The following is a 22,491-nucleotide window of genomic DNA, read 5'->3' on the forward strand; positions in this document are numbered from 1 at the left end:
TAAGCTTGTGTTCCTGATCCAGAAGAGTTGCCCTGGAGCACTGTGCCTTATTTCTGGGTTTTCCTCTTTGACTGAAATAAAATGGCCAAGTCCTGCATTGAAGAGGAGCTTTCTGGGTTTTTTGTGTTGTTATTCTCTTGCCTTTTTCTGTGGTAAGGACAATAAAATTTCAAAGAATCATTTTAATAATTGCCTCTAGACAGAGGTAGTTCCTTACAAGGGTTGTCGAGATGGCAAGAACTTTAAAAAAACTACTATTTTAAGTAATTGCATCTGTTTTGCTTTACTTTAAGTCAAATTAAGTTTGCCTTCTTAAACTAAACTTGAGATTATTGGGTTTTGGAGTAATCAAATAATTTCAAATGGTGCACTATAAAAGTAAGTTCACTATAAAAGAAACCAGTGTACATGTCTGTAACTCTGCTTAAAATGCAATATATTTGATTATTGGTAATCAAACTATTTTTAATTATGCAGGTGGGCATCAAACCAGTTTCAAACCAAAAGAGACAGTTCCCTGAGAAAAGAGAAGTGAATGTGAAGAAGACTGTTGTGAGCACAGCCAAGACTGAGGCAAACAGCCAAGCTCCTGCTCGAGAGCCAGAACCCGTGACACCGTCCTGGGCCAGCGATCATAATTACAATGCTGTAAAGCCTGAAAGGACTCCTGCCATTTCACCTGCACTGTTGTTCAAATGTATGTATGGCTTAGGGATATTCCTGAATAATCATATTTTCTTTGAATACCCATCCATTCTTGGCTCTGCAAAACTAGGGAGTTTAAGATTTGGGGTTTTTTTTTCTATACTATGGCACCAAGCTACTTTCCTCCACCTTCAAAGATTCACACACAGATACACACAAATGAGAAACACTTCTAGGAGTTTCATTTCTATCATATGACAGTTGTGTGATTAAGACCCTGTTGATCTGCCCAGCTGATTTCTGGATCAAAACTACATGGTTAAGCTTGAAATCTTTCCCATAAAGACAGTGTCTGTTTCTAATGTAGAAGGTAAGTATTGAAACATTTGTGTTAAGTTTTACAAAAAGGTTGTGCATTGTGCACTGTGAATCAGCAATTGCCTGTACTAATTTCAACTGTATTTTTGTGATTTAGATTTGGCACCTGTCTCTCAGGTCTTGCATTTTCAGTGCCTGGTGCCCAGAGTGAAATCTTCAGCGTGGTACCCAACGATACTTGACACCTCTGCAAACAGCTTTTAACTGTCAAGTATATTCCTGCTGCTTTTCTTCTTTACATGAAATGACTTGACCATCCTTTATTTTTATATTGGGGGGGGGGGGAGGCAGAACTCTAGTATCTTTATTTTCTTTATATTCCCTTTCTCTGTCCATATTCCACACATTATCCACGCACACAAGAGCACATCTCAACTGGATGTTGGGCAGATATACTGCCTTGCATATTTTTGCAGGTTTTGAGTAGCATCCTTGTAACTCATGTAAAGGTAAGTAAATGCTGCTTTGAAACCTTGAACAAGTCTTTCTGCTCATGACATTTTTTGATTGACTCCATCTAAGTAGTTTTATAATGCAGTTATGGAACTTGAGATGCAATCTGACATTTCAGTTACAAGCTACGTGACCTCGTGTTTACTCCTTTGAACAGTAATGAATTCAGAAATTCAGTTCTCACAGCTTTTGTGACCACGCTTCAGCCAATTTACATTTTGTTTTGATGAGTAAACCTAATTATTGAACACTTACATGTAAAGTAACTGATAGCTATATAAATAATATTTAAGATGATATTTTCCAGTTAGAATTTTCAAACACTGAGGGAACACGAGCTACCCTAAATTGCTGTTGATGAACATAGCACATACCAGGTGTATTTTAATGCTCTTTACCCACATCAAGTTAAATGGTTGTAATTTTTCTCTGTGTATTTTTGCTGCATATTAGGCCCTTTCCCTTTTGTACAGTAAACTGTCCTTAAGGTATATATTTTAATTAACTTCCATTCTTTTAAGACTGTTTTAAAGAAAAATTAGCTTTTTTGTCAGAAACAGTAGTTTTTTAAACATAACTAAAATTAGTAGAAAGACATAAATGAAACTATAAGGGCTTATTTCACATCAGATTTTTCTGACTCTGACAGTTACAGGTGTGCATTTAAATGTCCTTACTCCTATAGGGTTTGTTTTTTCCCTAGGAGATAGGAATACAGGTTTTTGAGGCAGAAAGTTTGAAGGTTTTTTTAATTGAGTTTGCTCTTAAGATTTACCACACTGTAGGTTTTACAGATTTAACCACTTCCAGTATAAAACTGGATTGCTGTAGCTAAATAGTGAAGTTGATTCCAGAAGATTGTAAATACCAGACTTTAGCAACAACTAGAGAGCAACCTAGTTCATGTGATGAAGAACTGTCATATCAAATGCAAGGAAGAACTTCAGATGGTTGGTTTTTTGTTTGTTTTTTTTTAAGGTAAGTTGCACTGATATGTGGGAACTGTGCCACTACTAAATGCCCAGATAAATTGTTTGTATTTGTGAGAAAATGTGTCCTGCTTTTCAGTGGATGGGTCTGAGCTGTAGTCTTCCTGAGAAGCTGCCAATGCACCATGTGCAAAGTACTCTACCAGATTTTATTTCTTTAAGTAAAGTCTTAATATGCTCTTCAGAATCTGAAAGTTGCAGCGTGAGGGAAATTCATGAGAGGTGTCTCACTTTACTTCATGTATCTGAGAGTGAGAAGTCTCTAAGTGTGAGCTAGTCTGTCAAGGAAAACATGTTCATTGGACCAAACATAATCTGATTTAGATGCAAATCTTCAGACCAAGCAACTCCCAGTTTAAGAAATGCACATTTCTGAACATTGAGTATGAAATACTTGTAGTCTGGAAGAGGCAAAAGACTTCCAAATGCAGTATTTTAGAATGCTGCTTGTGTTCTTCCAGAGCTTCCAGTCATGTTCACCAAATCCTCATTTGTAAATTTAGTCCAGGAGGTGTTCTCAGAATTAAGAAAAGTCTACCTGTTCAACATAATCACTCTCTAATACTCTTTTCATCAGCCAGTTGATAATTTCAAACATAGATTTATTTTATATATTTACTTGTGAGTTACAAGATTTTGTTGTTATTACATGAAGCAGTTGTTTTAAGTAGTACCAAGAAAATCAAGTCACTTTTAAAGATGTACTGGGTGGTGGGAGCATATACTGTATTTGTATCTAAGCCTACCACCAGGGCCTTTCTCCCAGCCTGTTCTGCATTTGTTAAAAAAAGGGGTATTTGGTGCTACTGCTGTGCAGTTATACAGAAGTGATACCTTTTCCTTCTGTTACCCCATCAGTTTGTGTTTCTTCATTTCCTAACTTTGTCTTCTGGGGATGTGAGTTACAACTTAAAAGTGACTTTGTATACCAGAATCTGGTGCCTGAAAAATGACACTGTGTTCCATCTTTCTGTACCCAGTGAAAATAATCCTTTTGATTCATTTGAAAACTAGAGTGGGAAATACCTTGATAGATTAGATAAATGAGTATTAAGTACAAGTACTTCTAAAGTTTCAGATAGCATTTGAAGTACACAGTATAAAAGGAAATGAGGTCTGAGTCACATTCCTTTCAGAAGAGTTGCTTTTACTTTTGTTAGGATAATTTGTATTAATTTAATATGCAGTGCTCAGCTTTTATATTGCATTTCAGAAGTCATCCTGGCTTCCAAATTCATATAAGTATGTGGATTGTTGAGATTCATGAACATTGTTCAGAGATCCATGTTACAGCAGCAGCACTTGTAAGAGACTTTTTTCTATATTTTTGCTATTAATTGTCAAGCAGAAGTCAGCAGCAAATGCAGTTTAAAAATAAGAGAATTATTACGAAAGGAGGGAAAGAGGGTAAATACTTGCAGTGTCCCAATTTTTAAACTACCCAGTCCTAAGTATGCCAGGTATTCATTAGTGCTTCAAAGCTTTGAAGTTCACCTGATTTATTAGACTTAAATACATGAAGTGATAATTTACTCAGTTTGGGTGAAAAGAGCAACTAAACATGCAGGAGAGTGAGGAGGGTTTATTGGACAGAAGCTCAGAAGGAAGCATTAAATTACTGTTCTTGTGGGAGGACTTCAGAGTGGAAAGCACTTGTCACACCAAATCACTAAACTTGTGTTTAGAGTAACTGCAGGCAGATACAGTGTGAATTTATAGCAAAATTATGGTCATGCCCTATTTGGTGCCAGTATTTCACTGAAGTTCTTAATGAGTGGGGTTTGGAAGGGGGAGTGTTTCCTTCAGAGAAAACCTCTTAGGTTTGTGTTCCTGCTCCTGCTTCCTAGCAGGGGATCATGAGGGGACAACGCTGCCACCTCCTGGAAGTGGGAGCCCTGGCTCTGGTGATACAGATATCCTTTTGTTATCCCATTTCAGTTTTTTTCATCACTTCTGCAGCTGAACTTTTCCACACTCAAGAGCAGTTCACAAAGGGAGTAGGATGTGCTTCTGTAGTTAACGATCTCAGACTGTTTGTTCCTGTACACATTAACAAAATAAGGAATAGAACACGGGGATAGTGGGATGCCCCACCAGCAGAAACTGCTGTGTGTATCAGAATGGCAGGATTATAGCATGCATAATTTGTGTGCATTTCCTTGTTTTGTTTTTTTTTCCTTTACGTAATAACGGCATGAAGATAGGAAAGAAAGAAAATAAACCACTCTGCAGAGAGCAGGAGGAATATAGAGTGAACTCAAGACAGGATTTATGGCTCAGGAAGTGATAGTGGTGTAGGGAGCTGTAAGTACTGATATGAAAAGTAAAAGATAGGGCCTTGTCTACCCACAGGCTGGTGCCAGTGTAATTCTTCTTTTCAGGCAGGATTGTACCAGCTGAAATTGTGACTGTTAAGTGCAGTAGATGTGGATATACTGCTGTTGGTTTAGCTTAATTTTAATATATTAAACTTTGCTACTTAAGCCACAGATATGTTTGTTTGCCTGCAAGGACTGGTTGTAGTTAAACTGGATTCCTTTTAAACTGCTGTGAGTACTTCCCCACAGGAAAAACTAGGCTCTGCCAGGTCCCATACTGTTATAACTGAACTACTGCTGGCATGTGAATTGACTCCTAGAAAGCCAAGGTGTCTTAATGCTGTATTCTGCAATGTAGGCCCGTCCTGAGAGGCAGTAAATATTGACTAGTACCAGGGAAATTAAAAGAATTACTGATTTTTGGTACTGGCTGCTTTCTGGGACACCTGGCTGCCCTGTTGGTAGGTCTGGCCTAAACGTTTGAACTAGAGTTCTCAGAAAGGCTGCTGACAGACCAGTAACGATCAGCATACCCAAGATGAGTCTGCCAGAACTTCTGAGAAATTCACCTTGGAGACCTGGCTTTGGAAGGGTTGTACAGGAGTATAACCTGAAGGCTCCAGTGCTGAACTCCCATCGAGAGATGGGCAGGGGCTGTGCTGGCCTGAGGCTGGCACAAGACCTGAGCCCTGCCTGTGGAGGGAGGCAGGCCATAGAGGTGCTGAAACCAACGTCCTCTGGGACCCAGGCAGTTAAATGGAGCAGTGGGATCCTTGGGGAGGCATTTCATCACCTGCCTGTGAACTACTGGAGCTCCCCTTCTCTGCTCTGCAAGGTATGTCACATGTGCCCTGTGGCTGGCAGCCACGTGAAGATTTTTGCCATCTCTTAAGTTAGGAAGGCTGGTCCCTGCTCCTGGCATGTGCTGCTGGCATGTGCCTCAAACACCCAGCACGCCTGAGGCACTCGGAGACAGCAGGCCAGCACTCCTGCCATCAGGGGTGCGTGGATTCAGTGTGAGAACCATTGCTCAGGGGAAGGGTTGGGGGGCAGAAAGCTGGTGCAGCTTCCAGAGGCACTATGCATATGAGGGTGGTTTATCTCATCATCAACACTGAAAGTGATGAAAGTTTGATTAAAAACTCTCACCACCCTCTTGCTGTTTTGCTTTCTTTTACTAATTTTACTTCAGTTCTTTGAACTTGCTCACTTGACTGCATAGCCAGTGAAAAAGTTCTTTGCTAGTCCCCAAATAAAAGGGATTTTTTGGAGGTGATCACTTGCACTTTAAATCAAGTTTGCTGCTGATTCACTGTGTCCGATCTGTGCTGAGCTTGGAACCCGAAGATGGCCTGTCCCTGCAAGGAGTGATGATGCCAATCCATGAACAGTCTGGAAAATGAGAAGCTTTTTTTTTTGCCTCAGATAGTGCATCTCTCCATCAGGAGGGGTAGGAGTAAAGGGGCAGTTGTCTAAAAGATCAGATAGGTCACTACAGTATCATGTAGATTAAAATAAAGCTCCTGTGTCGAAGCTGCAGATGTGCATCAGCACAGAGCTGCAGGTTTGCTTGTACACAAATCACTGCAGAAAAGGCAGGCCCTTGGCTCTGAGTCTCCTATATTAGCTTTGGAGGCAGATTTACATTGTGTGCCTGAATGTAGAGGCTTGGCACACAGGCAGCTTAACTGCGGTGCAGATCAGAACTGATGGAGGCTTTCAGAGAGCAGCGGTGGGGCAGTCAGCACATGCCAGACACTAGTGTTCAATAAAGTTTGGTTGGTATTGAAAGTGGAAGGAGATGGGGCAGGTAACAGTGAAAATGAACACTGAAATCGATTTAAGAGCAGCTCAACGTGTCTGAATTAGAGCCAGCACTGAGTTACCTTGGAGGGAAGTGACAAAAAGCCCTGCAGAAGCAGGTGTGAGGAGAGAGCAGTGGAACAGGCAGGAGCTGCAGCGGTCCCGGAGCTCCTCATCTGCACAGCCGCGGGCACCGGTGCTCGGTGCCACCAGAGGGGGCTTCGGGGCACCCGGCGGCGCTGAGCAGTGCCCGAGGCACAGATGTCGGGTGGCCCCAGCACGGGACTGGGCACAGCTGGCTCGGAACCGGTAAGTAGCTTCCCCTTGTGGAGTGCTTCAGGACTGACAGCTGAAGCACCTGCTCGAGCCGCCCATGTGTTTTACTCCGTTTTTTCAGTTCCAAAAGGTTTCATCTCTGAAGAACTCGTGGACGAAAGTTCAGTAGTGGGCGCTGCTTTGGGGTAGGGGGGTTGGTTAAATTCTGCTCCGTTGAGGTTATTCCTGTCACAAGTCACACAGGAGGGGGTCGTGACACAGCTGTGTCAGACAGCTCCTCTTGGGCCGAGGGCTGAGTGTCGGTGGGAAACTGCTGAACCACACCAGTTCTGAGGTTGGGAAATCTGCCTGTCCTCTGCTTCTGCAATTATCTGGAGGGGAAATGCAGTTGTTAAATTCTCAGCTACTGAAAGGGGGGGTGAGGTCTTTCCCTCATAGGCCAGAAGCCTGTGCTGCCCTGTGTGCCAGAGGAGAAGCTGCAGCACTGAGACGACGGCACGGGGACGGCCACCGCAGCCACCTGCGGCTGAGCCCGAGGAGCTGCCAGACCCAGAGGGACTTCGAGGCTGAGCTCGCTGCCTGAGTGTTGTGTGACACCCGAAATGCTGGCAGGGCAGGTCCTGCAGATGTGGCTGGCTCTGCTGAGCTGTGCACACCTGTCTTCCTGTCAGCTGGTGTAAGGGCCAGTGCTGGTACCTCTAGAGATCAGCTCTTGATGAATGGAACAGAATGGAATTGCACAGCTCTGGACAGCCTTTACACTGGCTGTGTACTTTCTAACAGGTATTAATGGGTTGATCACAACTGCAGTGCTGCAGCACTGTGGGTTCTCTTCCCTCTAAAGTCATAAAGACCTACTCAAAGAGTAGTAAGAGTGATTGGGTTTTGAACAGCTGGATCACAAGTGGCTGTTCTCTGCTTAGGTTGCATTACTAATCTTGTGGAATTTCACAGATTTATTGTCTAAGAAAAATGTTGATTACCAGCTTTCTTACTGTTGGTGCCACGGAAGTTCACATACCATACATAAGACTGAAAGGTGGTTATGGGGTTTTGTTTTTTTTTCCCTAAAACTCTCTATTGTAGTGAGAGAGAAGTCTGAAAAGGAGCAGTAAAACCCAGACAGGCTTGGGCTGCCTCTGCTGGGCAGTGTCCCCTCAAGTGCTGGGTTCCTGACATCCTGCTCCCTTGGGCCTGCGCTCCCACTGCAGAACGTTCTGTGCAAGCTGGACGTGACACAGCCATCGGCTCCTCTCACACTGCCTGGAAGAATTTAATCCTGGGGAAAGGAAGTGGATTAATGTAGATGGAAGAGAACACAGGGGAAACATTAAGATAGTAGACACCAGAGACAGTGGTGCTGCTGTATGAACAGCCTTATGCCAAAGTCATAATTGTGTAGAGAAAATTACAGTATTCTACATGACTGCAAGATGTATTGCACTGGAGTGCTTTAATGTCCTGTAAGAGGAGCTGTGATGCTTTTTTTAATTTAGAAAAATAGCAAAAAACTGCTTTACTGGAGTCATTGGGAAACAGGCTCTTCAGGTGTAGCAACCTGTGGTTTATCTCCACAGTATTTAAAAGTTTAACATCAACTAGAGTCAGAAATTGAAGTTCTTTTGAAGAGCTTTGATTTGAATAATCTTAAAACTATCCAGAGAAAAGGAATAGCACATTTATTCTGGTATTTAAAAATTGGAAAAATTAGGTAATGGTTTCACCAAAACAGCTTGTCACAAATGAGAACTTATATAGAAATTGGAATTAGATTTTGAAGTGGCTTTCAAAAGCTATTACTCAAAAGCATGGGGTGGAGAGGGAAAGGGGGAAGAACCAGAATAGACTTAAATGCTCTGTGGAAATATCCTTTAAAGATAAGAGAAGAAACAAAGTTTCCTTTGGATAGTGTACATGCTGGTGGTGTAAAACCCAGCCTTTCAGTGTTGGTGAGGGACTGGGATGCAATACAGCCCGCAAATCCTTCATGCAGAGTTAGCAGTTCTGTGCTGTGGAAATCCTGCTGAAACCGGGCATCCACCGTGGCCTGGCAGTGCTGAGACACTGTGTTGAGAGGCTCGCAAGTACCTGGAGCTGTTGGGCTCATCTGTCCCTGCAGGTGCTGTGGCAGTTCTGTCCTGCTCTGCATGCAGAAGCCTCGTTCATGGCTCTATGTTGTAATGTCAGGTGTAACTGCGAGGGGAATTTCCTCAAGGGAGGGATTCTTGTTCTGTCTATAGTGAGCACACAGAGTAATGCCGTTTGTTAAGCCTGGGAGGAAGGGATGGTTTTCTGCCAGAGGACTTGTTGGGTTTCACCTTGGGAACATGTTGGCTCATTAGTTGCAGCTGCACCTCGGTCTCTTTAGCCCATGCATCCCTCCAGTCAGTAAGGATCCTGTTGTAACAAGTGGCCCATGAGACAGAATGGGGCAGTTAGGAATTACTGTTATTTTAAATTGTTTCTGACATCAAGCCGGGGAGGTTCACCTGGGTGATAAAAGTGCTGGATAGGAGAACCACCAAATGTCTTATTCTAAACTGCCACTGGTGAAACTCCATGTCAATCTCTTAAGTGGGATTGGCTGATGTTCAGTGCTTGTCTCATTCTTATATTTTAAATTTGGTTTAGGACATTTATTCTAGGTCCACTGGAGCTACTGATGGAAAGGACCAAACCCACAATGGTACAAAACACTGGGGCCAGCGTGTGTGCAGCACTGGCTGTTCCTTCTCATGCTGCCCATAGACTGCACAGCCAAGCACTTGGAAATCATGGGCTGAGGGAATAGCTGCTCTATTATCTCTCACCTGTTTGCTGAGCAGCTCTGGCATCTGTTCAGAAGTAAAACCCCATATGTGTTGGTGTACTGTTCTCAGAGAAGAGTACGTACTGCTGTTAGTGCTTCCAAACATACACTTGTCACATTCCCATACCTGTCAGGGTGCTGTCAGCTTTGGGGTGTGCTCCTGTTGTGGATAGATCAATAGACGGAGCTGCCACCCCAGGGAACAGCACTGTTCCTTCCCCACCCTCCCCTGGGTGCTCCTGGTCATTGGATCTAAGACCTGTGTAATGCACAGTTGAGTTGCTTCAGCTGAATTATGGGGCAGCACATTGACACTAAAACCCAAAACTTTATAGCAGAAAAATTCTGATTTCTCATTGTTAAAACAGGATAAGGGTTGGGGGGGGGGGGGGGTGTTTGTTTTGTTTAGTTTGTTTTTTTGTTTTTTTTGTGTTTTTGTTTGTTTTGTTTTGTCTTAGATTAGCTTCATGTACAGCTGTCATAGGTTGTTTGTAGAGAGGATCTAAGTATTCTGGATTCTTTTTCAAAGCCTGCACATTCTTGATTGGACAGTGTCAGTTTGAACAGAACCTTAGTAGCTCTGGAGAACTGAAGGAGTCACTTATGGCTGGGTTAGTACGTGGAGAATCTGTACCATCCAAGTCTGCTCAACAACTCCTGCTCAGGGGGCACTTGAAATTAGTATAAAATAGCACTGTAGCTTGAAACTGTCAGGAGTGCATGATACTTGGGAGCTGTTTGCATGTTTTCTTTTGGCTAAAGAAGCATAAAATTACGCACCTTTAGAATAAGTCCTGGTGTCAGCTGGCAGGTTAAAGGATGCTTTGTGTTCTTAGATACTGCTGACCTTCAGCCCCAGGAATGTCACTCTAGCTTTGTACTAGTAGCTTTTATTTATTTATTAATATATTTTACAAGTCTGTATCCTTACTGTGATACAGCTGTTTGTAACAGAAAGGTGTTTGCTGTGGGTATAGTTCTTATATATATATATCTGGTGGATACAAAACATCTTGGTTCTACTATTTTTAGTTCTACCAATGTAGTTTTTGTTAACTATTTTGAACTAATCATTAAATAGTGGTTAGAGGATTAAGAATAAATTTAGTCATACTTGTGCTGTAACCACAAAGAACTAAACGTCTTAGTACTGAGGATTGAATTTTGCTGTCACCACTTTGCAAGGCAAGGTATTCTGTCCTGCTTTGCTGTGGCATGTCACAGAGTGTGCTGCTGTCCTACCTGCCTGAAAAGGTACCGTTCTGTGCAGAAGATCAAATAAACCAGGAGAAAGAGAATGGGAGTAATTCCTGCAGTGTTACCATTGCACACGTTTTGGATATTTGCCATTTCTCTGTTCTAGACTGACCTCAGAATAAGTTGGCTGGTTACCTCTTGAGTTGTGGGGATCCTGCCTGACCAAATCAACTGTATCAACAATAGTTCCTTACCCCCTTCCTCCCTCCTGGGGTTGCCAGAGTCCTCCTGACAACTGGAATAGTGTTAGGGGAGACGGGGAGAGACACTGTGGGTCACACAGGTGTCCCTCATTCAGTCAGATAGGAATCAAGGCCAGTCTAGGGAAAACTCTGGGAGTAGTGTGACAGTAGTAAGTGCATTTCCTTTCTAGCAAAATCATCACTGCCTATGAAATGAGTTAATGTACTTTGACAGGGTTTTGTTTTACACTTCGGTAGTTAAATCTGGCTCAGAAAAAATCTTTAGTTGTCAAATACTTCTAGGAGAAAATTGGGAACAAAGATACAGTGTCTCGATCTTCCAGCTTGTTTTGTTCCAGCAGAAGTTGAGCATGCACCCTTGCACTTGACCTTACAAAAGGTCAATTCCTGTGGTATTCCTTGGCTCATCTCCCACTGGTGTCCACGGAAACTGCCAGCACTGAGGGCCAGTTACAGGGAGGGGGGTGAGGAGGGGCATTGCTGGAAGTGTGTGCTGCTGTCCATGGAAGTGCTGATCTCCACTAGGCATGCAGAAACTTGTGAGGCCATTTCTTCACAAAATAAGGGAGTAATTTTTCCCTTAAGAATTCCAGATCTTCCACAGTTTGAGGGATTATTCCATTGGGAATTTATGCTGATGTGTGGGGTGTTTTGAACCAGATGACCCCAGGAGGGCTTGGTCCCTATCAAGTCCATCTCAGGACAGTTTATACCTTTTCCAGTGATTTCTGCTCTCATAGCATACCTGGAAGGTAAAGAGGGACCAGTTGCTCCTTGGTAGAGTTACTGGAATTCTTGGAGGTTGCCCACGAAGTGTCCTGCACATTGGACCAAAAGTGTGTGGGCTGGTACATCTACAAACCTTCAACAAGGTTTGAAATAACTATTTTAGGAGTTGTTTTTTGGTGGTTTCCCTCAGAACCCGTCCCAATTTAGGCTTTCAGGATCCACGTGCTGGTATTTTCCCACTGTAACCTTGATGCCTTGGAAATGATATTCTCATGGAGGGGGATGTGTCAGTTTTGGGGTTCGGCTTTTTTTGCTGGGTATCAGGAGGTAGTACAGATAACATGCAATTTGTAAGCACATTTGCTTTTGAAATCCCATGCAAGTATATTTTTACATGTGTGAAAACCGGAGCTGTTACTGAGACTTGGTAAGTTTTCTTGTACATGATGTGTATCAATTATTGTAACATTAGAATTGTAAATGGAAAACTGAATATTATGAATGGAATAGTTTGAGAATGGTGAGAATTAGATGGCTACAGCCTGAGCAGTAGTGTTAACATTTAAATATTTTTTAAATCTAGACTTTAGCTAAGAACCGGATAGTTTTATTCAGTAATACTCAATTTAGTGTAGTGTTAATACAATTTCAAATTCATGGACTTTGTTGTCAGGTCAACCATTGTAATTAACTGGTTCTGTAAAGTGCTTTGTAGAGTGTGGATTATATTGCATTATTTCTATTTCTTGTATGTACAAAAATTTGGATTGATTTTGAAGCTTAACCATGAAGTCCCACTCAGGAATCTTTGAAGGTGGTGCCTTCTCTCCCATTTTTTTAATGCAGAAAATTTTCAACAAACCAACTAGTCAACCATGATTTTAAAAATCACTTTTAACAATGCAAGTGAGAATAGATAGCTTAAACTTCTTGCCTGGTAGTTATTCACTGGAGATGGTATTCCACAGAGTTTTCTTTCTAGATTGGCATTTGGCCTTCAAGAATATGAAGTTACAAAGTTAAGCCTTTAATACAGTATTTTCCTCTTCATTTTAACAGCTCAAAGAGAAGAGAAAAGGAACGAAGATCGAGCAGAGTCCACATCAGCACCGAAGAAGGCTGTAGTATCTATCATGGAGAAACAGTCCTCTTCTCTCATCAAAAATCTGCCTTCAAAGAAGTCCCCATCCTTCTCCAGCGCATCAGTAACCAAACCACCAGTGAAACCTGCTGGAAGTTTCAAAGGTGTCATTCCCAAGAAACCTTGGCCTTCATCAGGCAGTGTTCCTTCCAAACAGTCACCTCTCTCTCATGGCTCATCAGTTGCCAAGAAAGCAGCTCCGTCTTCCAATTTGAGTGGAGGAATCAAAAAGCCTTCACTGTCTTCCATGCCAGCTGCAGCTGGAAGTAGTCAAGCAAAAGCCTCAGCCAGTCCTGCCCAGTCACAGCCCAACTCTCAGATTCGACAGAATATTCGACGATCCCTGAAAGAAATTTTATGGAAGAGGTGGGAATTCAAAACACTTTTATATAGGAAGCTGCACCTAGAAGTAGCATGCAGAGTCTAATTTGTCTTGATAAGAAATTTTGAGGGATTGAATTTATGCAACAAATTACTACAAGTGCAATCAGCATCTCAGGTTTATATTTGAAATAAAAATTCCTGATGAAAAACAAATGTGCATGTGCTAAAGCCTTTGTAAAAACAAACCTTGCTATTCTGTTTATATTGAGACAACTACAGTTGAAGGATTACATCACAGCATAGAAGCTTTTATAATGTAGGTGGTCTGAGTTTTAGAGATGGCAGTGTTGGAGATGTAGAGCTGTAGGGAACGCAGTACAAGAAATACCATAGTGAAAGGTTAAAGGTCATTGAAGGAGAGATTCCCTCATATCCCAGCATGAAAACCAACAACAAGAAATTCTTGTTTATGGGCAACTGTCACTCAGGACAGGAAAAAAGTAACAAACACACAAAAAAAATGCAGATTTTCCCACAATAATTATTACAGATAATGTCAACCATAAAGACTTGCCACAGAGCACTGCCCTCTGGTATTGTCTCTGAAAAGGAAATCCTGGTCACAGTGGGGACTCAAGGACCAAAACTCAAGTGCTTGGGCTTCCCGTGTCACTCCTGACAGAGAAACTCCTGTTAGCAGTGCCATGAGCAGGACTAAAGGCTGACTTGGTCTCCCAAAGCCATGTCATTCATTGCCATCTGGGCAGTAATTAAAGTTTGCCAGACTTCAAGGTCCTGAGATAGACTTTGGCTTTGAGGTTTCATTTTAAAGGTGTCTTGAGCCCTTCCTGGATGACGAGCAGCTGAGGTCAGCTCTGAAAAATTTATTTTTTGTGACTGTACCTGATCATTCACCCCAACCTAACCACACATTCCTATTCTTGTTTACAACAGAGTCAATGACAGCGATGACCTGGTCATGACAGAGAGTGAAGTAGGGAAAGTGGCACTCAATATTGAGAAGGAGATGTTTAATTTGTTCCAAGTGACAGACAACAGATACAAGAGCAAATACCGTAGCATCATGTTCAATCTCAAGGACCCCAAAAACCAGGTTTGGAATTTTCTTGAACAGTAAACTTGTATAGAAATGTGCTGTTGGCCTTATGTCAGACTCTACCCTCAATATTAGGAGTTTCAAAATAGAGACTTATGAAGTAAATGATAAAATGTTATCATGAAGCCATTCAAGCATTTTTGACAATATTTTTATCTGGGTAGAAGTTCAAGGCCTACTTTAGTTGGCAGTTGGTATTTATAGTTAGAGCATTTGGTGTGATATATTTATACTTGGGGTCTATTTAATCCCTGATTTCTGGTTGCTGCACCTTTCCAAGTTTGCTTATAGGTAGGTAATATTTTTAATAGAGAAGTAAGAAACTGGAGCAGGTTTTGCCTACCCAGCACGATTAATGTTGTCAGTTATCTGAGCAGGTTCCCTTCAGCACAGCAAAAGTCTCTTCTGTTTTCAGGGACTTTTCCATCGTGTCCTTCGTGAGGAAATCTCCCTGTCAAAACTGGTGAGAATGAAGCCAGAAGAGCTTTTATCTAAAGAGCTGTCTGTGTGGAAAGAGAAACCAGCTAAGGCAGTAAGTAACATCATTTTTCTCTATGTACTTAAGTACAAATTAAGAGCAAGTTTGCTAACCTTTACCACTCGTTATGCATTAATGCGCCATTTTCTTCCTAACAAAATAGTAATAACATCCAATTTCAATATGCCTTTCCCCTACAACATGCCAAATGATAGCAAAGTAGAGAGTACAATAAATATATGGAGCTTGTACCAACGCTGTTTGGTTTCTTTCAGATGGAGTCGAGAAGCAAACCTCATGAAATCAAGAAAACAGCTGTAAAACGGGAGCATGTGCCTGCTGTCAATATGGAGGATTCTCCACCAGTGTCTGACTCTGATGTGAGTACTGGGGCTGTTCCTTCAGCATGAGGATGTGGAGGGGGAGAAATGGCAATTAGGGCTTTGTGTTTGCCATCTGAAGTGCAGATTGTTTCACTGAACTGTGGGGATATCATTGTCCACTAGGTGTGCTATGAGCATTCCTCAAGTGTGCAGGACTGCAACAGCCAGTGATAGGTGTATTTTGCAGGTGCTTCAAAGATGCTGTATGTTTTTCAGCCCTTGATGTCAACTTACAGAAAAATATTTTCTTTCTGAACATGACCTCTACTTAAAAGCACTGTGGCTTGAAATGAGGACACGTATCATGTGGTAACTCCATCTAACATGATATGCTTTAAGCAAGGACTTCTGTGTATTCTTTTAAAGAGCTGAATTAACCATTTTCAAAGTATTTTTTTATTGTTGAAGTTGATGACCAGCTGTAATATTTTTTGTTTTTATTCCCTTCTAGGAACAGCAGGAGTCAACCCGAACTGCACCCAATTCGAACAGTGCTCCTTCACTAGACATTTTTAGCAGCATGTTGAAGGATACAACAAGTCAGCATCGAGCCCACCTTTTTGACCTGAACTGTAAAATCTGTACAGGTATTTATTGACAATGCCAACCTTGGGCAAAGTAAAAGAGCTGTTACTTAAGGGTGTTTTTTGTTTATTTATTTGGGTTTTTTTTTAATAGCTTCTCCAAACTACTGTTAAATACTAATCAAAAGCACTTGATATAAATCTATAGGTCAGATTTCAGCATCAGAAGATGAGATACCAGCTAAGAAGGCGAAGACAGGGACTTCTGCTAAGAAGGTGGAGTCGAAATCAAAGCCAGAAGTGCAGGCCAAGTATGAAAGTCCTGCAGCAGCCCCGGCAGCAGAGCCTGACAAAGAGCCCGTCGCTGATGACGCAATGGAAATTGATGTTGAACCGGCAGCAGAAACAGTTTCCCAGCCAACCACAGAAAGAACTTACATTCCTACAAGCCAGAGCCAGAACAGCACAGACTCTGCTGTACCTGAAGAGGTCTCTGCTCTCCCTGCCTCCTGTGCTGGCCCTGTTGTCACAACCGTAACAGTTTCTGGCAGAGACCCCAGGACAGCCATGAGCAGCTCCTCTGGGACCGTGACACCGGCCCTGCGTCCTGCACCCGCAGCTGACAAAGTCACCACGGGGGAAACCAAACAGGAAACTTCCAAACCAGTTATGACTGTCCCCAAATCAATATTAACCAAACCCTCTTCCTCACCAGATCCCAGATACCTGGCAGTTCATCAGTCACCCAACATCAAGTGCGTATCCTCAGCAACTGCCACATCCCTCCTGTGGCTCTCTGCAGATTCCCTTGTGTCCCATATCCTGTTCCCTTTCCCTCAGCCAAAAGGCTTGTTGAGGTTTAAAGTCCAGGGAGGCTAATTCACATTTTTAAAATGCCATCTCTCCTCATTCACTTTCTCTGTCTTGGTAAAGTTTTCAGATCATCAGTGTATGTTGACAGCAAAGATTCTACAGTGTTCCAGCAGAGAAATAAGAACTTGAAAGTGTCATGCAGACTTAGAAGTCTGAATAGACATTAATATCTGGAAAGACAGTGCATGGGAGAGATTGCTTAGAGGCATTTCCAGATTTTTGTCCTGTACTAGGATACTGTTGCATGTAAATACAAATTAAAATTAACCAATTGGTCAGCTTGAAAGGAAGTGAATTTCTTTCACATTCTGAGTATGCACAGTAGTAAAAATAAATATTGCTGAGTATATCTCTTTGCAATTGCAGTTCAAATAGTTTTATTCATAGCAAGTTCTTTTACTTTGGAATCTCTTTCAGAAGGATATTGTTTACTTAATTCGTGAGAAGTCTGTAATTGGTTTTATAAAAGTCATGCCTTTTGGCATTTCTTCGCTTGTCTTCAGCTACAAGTTTATTTTCTGTTTCTTCTTGCTTTCCAAGTTAATGGAAATATTAACAAAGCATCTAGTAAAAATTTTGTTACTTATTCAAAATAAATTATTGGATCAATAGGAGGAGGGAAGAAAATGTCAAATGAAGGGCCCGTCCTCTTTGGTATTCTGTAACCTTTCTGTTTGGATTTGTTTTGCAGTGCTTCAGAGCCTCGCTCACCTCAGGACAGCGACACTTCCCTCTTTCTCTCTCGTCTCAACACCATTTGGAAAGGATTTATTAACATGCAAAGTGTGGCCAAATTTGTCACTAAAGCGTATCCAGTCTCCGGGTGCTTTGATTATCTTAGTGAGGTGTGTGTGTGTGTGTGTGTGTGTGTGTGTGTTTGAATGGGTCTGTGCTGCAGTTTCTGATGCACTGTGTGTTTATAGAGTTACAGTAGAGCTGTAGCAGTGGTAAATGACATCTTTGTAGTAATAGGAAAAGTAGCTCAAGAAAAAAAACTCAGCCTTTTAAAAATTCCTCCCAAATCTGTGAAGATAGTAATGTCTTTCAACGTGTTTATACCTATGTTAGGATCTAACATGGAATAATGGCTTTACATCAGCTTCCTTGTTTAGGAGCCAGTGTTTCAAAGTGTGTGTCTTGGTCTGTTTTCAAACTAGATGGATCACTGATGTAATCTGTTGGAAAATTTTGTTCAGCTGTTTATGAAAGGTATCATCCTTGTTACTAATTTTCAAGTAAAACCAGTTGGATGGTACTGTTCTGAGATGGTATACATTCAAATAATGAGACAGTAGAAAGGTTTTTCTGTTTTTCTGTCAAGGGCGTTTTAGGTGACTTAGGAATTTTTAAACACAAATGTGTGGTTTAGGACTTGGTGTTGTTGCTTGCTCTTCTGAGTATTGCTTTTGCTGAAATGGGTTTCGCTGTCCTTGTGACAGGAAATTCACCAGAATTCAAGTGACTTGGTGTCATTGCAAATGTGGAGAAAAGCTGTGTTTCAGATGGCAACTTCCTTATAAAAGCCAAAATATATGTGTATTATAGTTTCTCTATAAATGCCAGTAATAGGCATACAGACTATTTGATGTGTTGCTGCTCTCCATGTTTGGGATGTGTATCTGTTCCATGTATGCTGTTGGCCTTTGGGTCACATGCCATAATTAAACACCTCCAAATTTAGGAATAGCCTGGCTGAACTTAAAAGCATAGGTACAAAAAAGTATTAAAATTTAACTATCCACTGGGCTATTGGGATGGGGCAACCTGCACTGCCTTTTTTGGGTTTTGTTTTTGGTTTTTCTCACACTACCATGTAATGCTTCTTGTTTAGGATTTACCTGACACAATTCATATTGGTGGGAGGATCTCACCGAAGACAGTCTGGGATTATGTTGGCAAACTCAAATCTTCGCTTTCTAAGGTACTCACTTAAAATCCTTTACAAAACCAGGAGAAATAGACAGCAATGTAAAATGACAACTTTTTATAATATAGAGTAGTAAACAGCAAATACTGACATGGATCACACATGAAAAACTGCCTAAACCACTTCACTGAAATTTTTGATTTATTTTAGTAATGTGTTTATTGGGCTGTAAATCTTGATGTTTCTTTCCTGCACAGCAGTTAAATCTTCATACTATTTTTCTAACTGAAATACTGAAGATTGAAATTCAGATTTTAAGGAAAATGAACTTACCATTTAATGTATTTAATATCTTAGTATTAAAACCACTTCAGAGGTAAAAAAATGATAGACATTATAGAGAAAAACATGAAACTAAGAATTCTCCATTTCTTTTTCATTTGAGCCTCAAGCTGTTCACTTTGATGTAAGAAACACAAATAATTTGTGTTTTTTAAAATGACAAACCTAATTCTATTTTAATGTTGCAAATTGAACAGCAGTAGTCTCTTAAATTTAGTGTTGCCCTGAGGGCATAGTTGGAGTGATAAATGTACAGCTTATTTTTCCTCTGGAATATGCCCTTTACCATTTCATTTGCTGGTATGTTGCAGTTTGAATTTTTCCAATTTGCTTTTCTATTCCAGGAATTGTGTTTGATTCGTTTCCATCCTGCAACAGAAGAAGAAGAAGTTGCCTATATATCTCTCTACTCCTATTTTAGCAGTCGTGGTCGTTTTGGTGTTGTAGCTAATAACAACAGACATGTCAAGGATCTCTACTTGATCCCCCTGAGTTCTAAGGACCCAATTCCTTCCAAACTCTTGCCCTTTGAGGGACCAGGTAAGCACAAAACAGGGGAGGTTCAATGCTAGGTAAAATCAAAAGACAAAAGGCAATCTGAGACAAGTTGTTGAATATATAATGTAATCATTAGATAATTTTTTTTTATATAAAACAAATTTTAAAGTACTTAATTAGGGAAAAACTGGAAATCAAACTCTGCTAAGATAAAATTGTCCAAACGTTAGTCTTTCCAACAAGATTCTCATATGTCTTAGAAGAATGAATTTGCATATAAAATCAAGGATGTGGAACAGCCACTATATTAAAAAAAACCAAACAAAACCACAAAAAACTCCCACCCTATTATCACAACTCCTAAAATCACAAACCCTAGACCCTTACGAGCCATTCACCATCACTTAATTGAAGCAGGAATCACATCCCACAGAGGAGTCAAGAAGTCAGAGTGAAGACAGAGGTAAAAAATTTCTGGTGCTTCCACTGCATTGTCACTGTCTGTGCTGAGTTAATCTGTCTATGCAGTGTGGGGCACAAGGTGTTTGAAATGTTCTGTTCTGCTTAGCTCAAACTCTAGTCAAATCACTGACTTCAGAGTATCAGTCCTTTGGGGAGAAAGGGACCCATCCCTTAGGGTTAGAATCTTCTATCTTTAGATAAAGTTAGCTGCAATAGCGTTTGGTTGAACATGGTGACAGAAGAACTGAGAATGAATTCAACACCCTTCTACAAAATTTGGAGTCATCTTCATATAAGGATAAGGAGATGCATATGCTTAATTTCCAAAGAAGGATGTAGGTTTTATAGCAAATACCAGGTTGAGAAGCTGAAGAGCTGCAGGTGGCCATGAAGGCAGAACTCCATTGTCGTGGCATGGCTGGCACTACACGGTAGGTATGGAACAACCAGCAAGGAGCTCACCTTTCTGGGAGGCTGACTGAGCTCTACCCCTCAGATACAAGTGTAGCACAAATCTCAATAAAGCATTCTCAGAGCTTTCATGCAAGAGCAACAGTGGTTGGGACAGGTTTTCAATCCCCAGACAAGATTTTTCTCATACACTTCAAATCTCTTTTATCTGCCCTTGAACAGTGCACAGACTAGGTGATTGTTTCTAGGCAATAGCTAAAAAGGCAGAATTATTGCTGTGTAAATTACCATATAACTAGAATTGTTGAAGCTCAGCACTTCATAGTCTACAATTTACTGAATTGTTGAAAGCTAGGCAAAAACTTCATCCCATTTCATAGCCAAGAAGTGAAAACACCAAATACAAAACACGTTGGCGTAGGGATGTAGGCAAAGAATCTTGACTCGTGGATGGGCTTTTCCAGGCAGAAGTAAAGAAATGCCATCCTTTTTGGGCAGCAGCACAATGATGGGATTGGCCATGGAATCTGCTGTGAATCTGCTGGTCTGTTAAACAACTCAGTTTACCTAATTGTTGCCTCTTGCATTCCTGTGGAAATACCAGTTTTCTGTTTTATACTTCTTGTACTTCTCCATTATGGGTTTCATTTCAAATGAAACTCTTTACCTTGGGTTGAAGGTTGGCAAACGTGGCCAAACTTTACTATTAGTAAGAGGTATATTTTATTATTTATTTATTTATTATCACTATTAGTAAGAGGTATTTTTAATGTCAGACTGGTTTTGCTGAGTTCCAAGTGCAAAAGTATTTCAAAACAGGAAGGAGTTGCTCAGAACAAGTTCAGGTCTCGTCTTCAGGTGTTCATGGAGGAAAATTTTATAGGTCAGGTTTTCAAATTGACATCAATAGTTGTAGGCCAGTTAAAGGTTAGCAGAAACGAGGTTCCAAGAGCAGGCAGGCCATTGGTTTCACAGAAGATTCACTAAAGAGTTCTGCCATCAGTTAACACTTGCTGGAAGCTCCTGTGGCAGCCTTTATCTCAGCTGTGCTAAGTTGTGTTTTAAAAGCGAATTAAAAAAATCAGGTAAGCTTTTCCTCTTGTTTTGTGTATGTATGAAATCCACAGCATGTAATCCACACCTTCTTAATGACATCTGATGGAATTTACTGTGTTTTCTTTCACAATCAATAAAAATATTTTGTGGAATGTGGTCATTGTCTCCTTAAATTCAATCGTGTGCCTTCCACTGGAGTCTAGCAGGGTCTGGAAAAGTGCTACCTTTAGATGGTCTATCATATTTTGATAAATATGAGCTGAGGGGGGAGGAGGGAGCTGACAATCAAACCCTGCCACTCCAGAAATCCTAGTTAGAAGATATTCCAGCTGTATCAGCCAGTCCCATCAGGCACGTATGGATTAGGAATTTCTGCTGTTTTCTGGATTGCATTTGGAACACAACTGAGGACTGCACTAGTACCTAGAAGATCTGCAGAAAACTTTGACGTGGGCGGCTTAAAAACAAAGGAAAATGGAGGGTTATCCTGCTTTGTATTTAATTAACTCAAATATTTATTACCAGATTTTTTGGTGCCATAGGCTCTTCTGCACTGTCCTTTTGCAGTGGTTTACAGTATGTGAATTCATTTCTGTGTTTCACATACACACCATTTCCAGTTGTAGAAAGCAGTATAATCAGACTTAATTGCAGAAAGTGATTTACTGAGGGATTTAGTGGTGATGGGACTGTAACAACTATCTTACGTAGCTGAATTTTAATAAAACAGAGATGTATATCAGCAAAGATTCCGCAAATGCTGATATGTCTTTTGATAGTTTTTGATACGGACTGTGAGTTTTCGTGTAATACGAAGGCATGAAATCTCCTCATGCTGTTTGGAATGCTCTTAAAAAAAAACAAATGCACCAAAATTTTACCTGAACTGTGAATGGAATTTGATGTGTTCAGTTGACCAGATTTCATTAGGAAAAGCAGCAGCAGTAGAGGAATGTGGCATTACTGACTGTGCCAGTCAGTTCCACTCAGCAAAGGAGTTCAGCTCCTGTGCCTGGAGCAGGGTTAGTGGTGGGAGCCATCTGGAGCCCTGAATTAAGGGGGCACAAATCTGATGACAATTGTCAATTGCTCTCATGATTAATGTGGACAAGTATTTAAAGTGATAAGATCAAGGTAAAATCTTGTGTTGGTCTC

At 41.1% G+C, this 22,491-nt stretch overlaps 1 protein-coding gene across 4 annotated transcripts in view; it reads left to right on the plus strand.

Annotated features, from left to right (window-relative positions):
* DIDO1 (death inducer-obliterator 1) overlaps positions 1-22,491 on the plus strand; it is a 52,535-nt gene that overhangs the window by 22,594 nt on the left and 7,450 nt on the right. For 3 of the 4 annotated variants that reach the window (XM_062505019.1, XM_062505020.1, XM_062505018.1), the window contains 10 exons: positions 478-697; positions 12,920-13,367; positions 14,280-14,439; positions 14,858-14,974; positions 15,196-15,300; positions 15,755-15,890; positions 16,036-16,582; positions 17,392-17,545; positions 18,532-18,621; positions 19,254-19,449. In XM_062505019.1, the coding sequence (XP_062361003.1) occupies positions 478-697; positions 12,920-13,367; positions 14,280-14,439; positions 14,858-14,974; positions 15,196-15,300; positions 15,755-15,890; positions 16,036-16,582; positions 17,392-17,545; positions 18,532-18,621; positions 19,254-19,449 (2,173 nt within the window). Of the gene's footprint in view, positions 1-477; positions 1,016-1,120; positions 1,309-12,919; positions 13,368-14,279; positions 14,440-14,857; positions 14,975-15,195; positions 15,301-15,754; positions 15,891-16,035; positions 16,583-17,391; positions 17,546-18,531; positions 18,622-19,253; positions 19,450-22,491 lie in introns of those variants that run through there. The other variant, XR_009933772.1, reaches the window with a different exon arrangement.

The sequence above is a fragment of the Cinclus cinclus genome, chromosome 18, assembly GCF_963662255.1.
Source record: "Cinclus cinclus chromosome 18, bCinCin1.1, whole genome shotgun sequence".
In the NCBI taxonomy this organism is placed as follows: domain Eukaryota; kingdom Metazoa; phylum Chordata; class Aves; order Passeriformes; family Cinclidae; genus Cinclus; species Cinclus cinclus.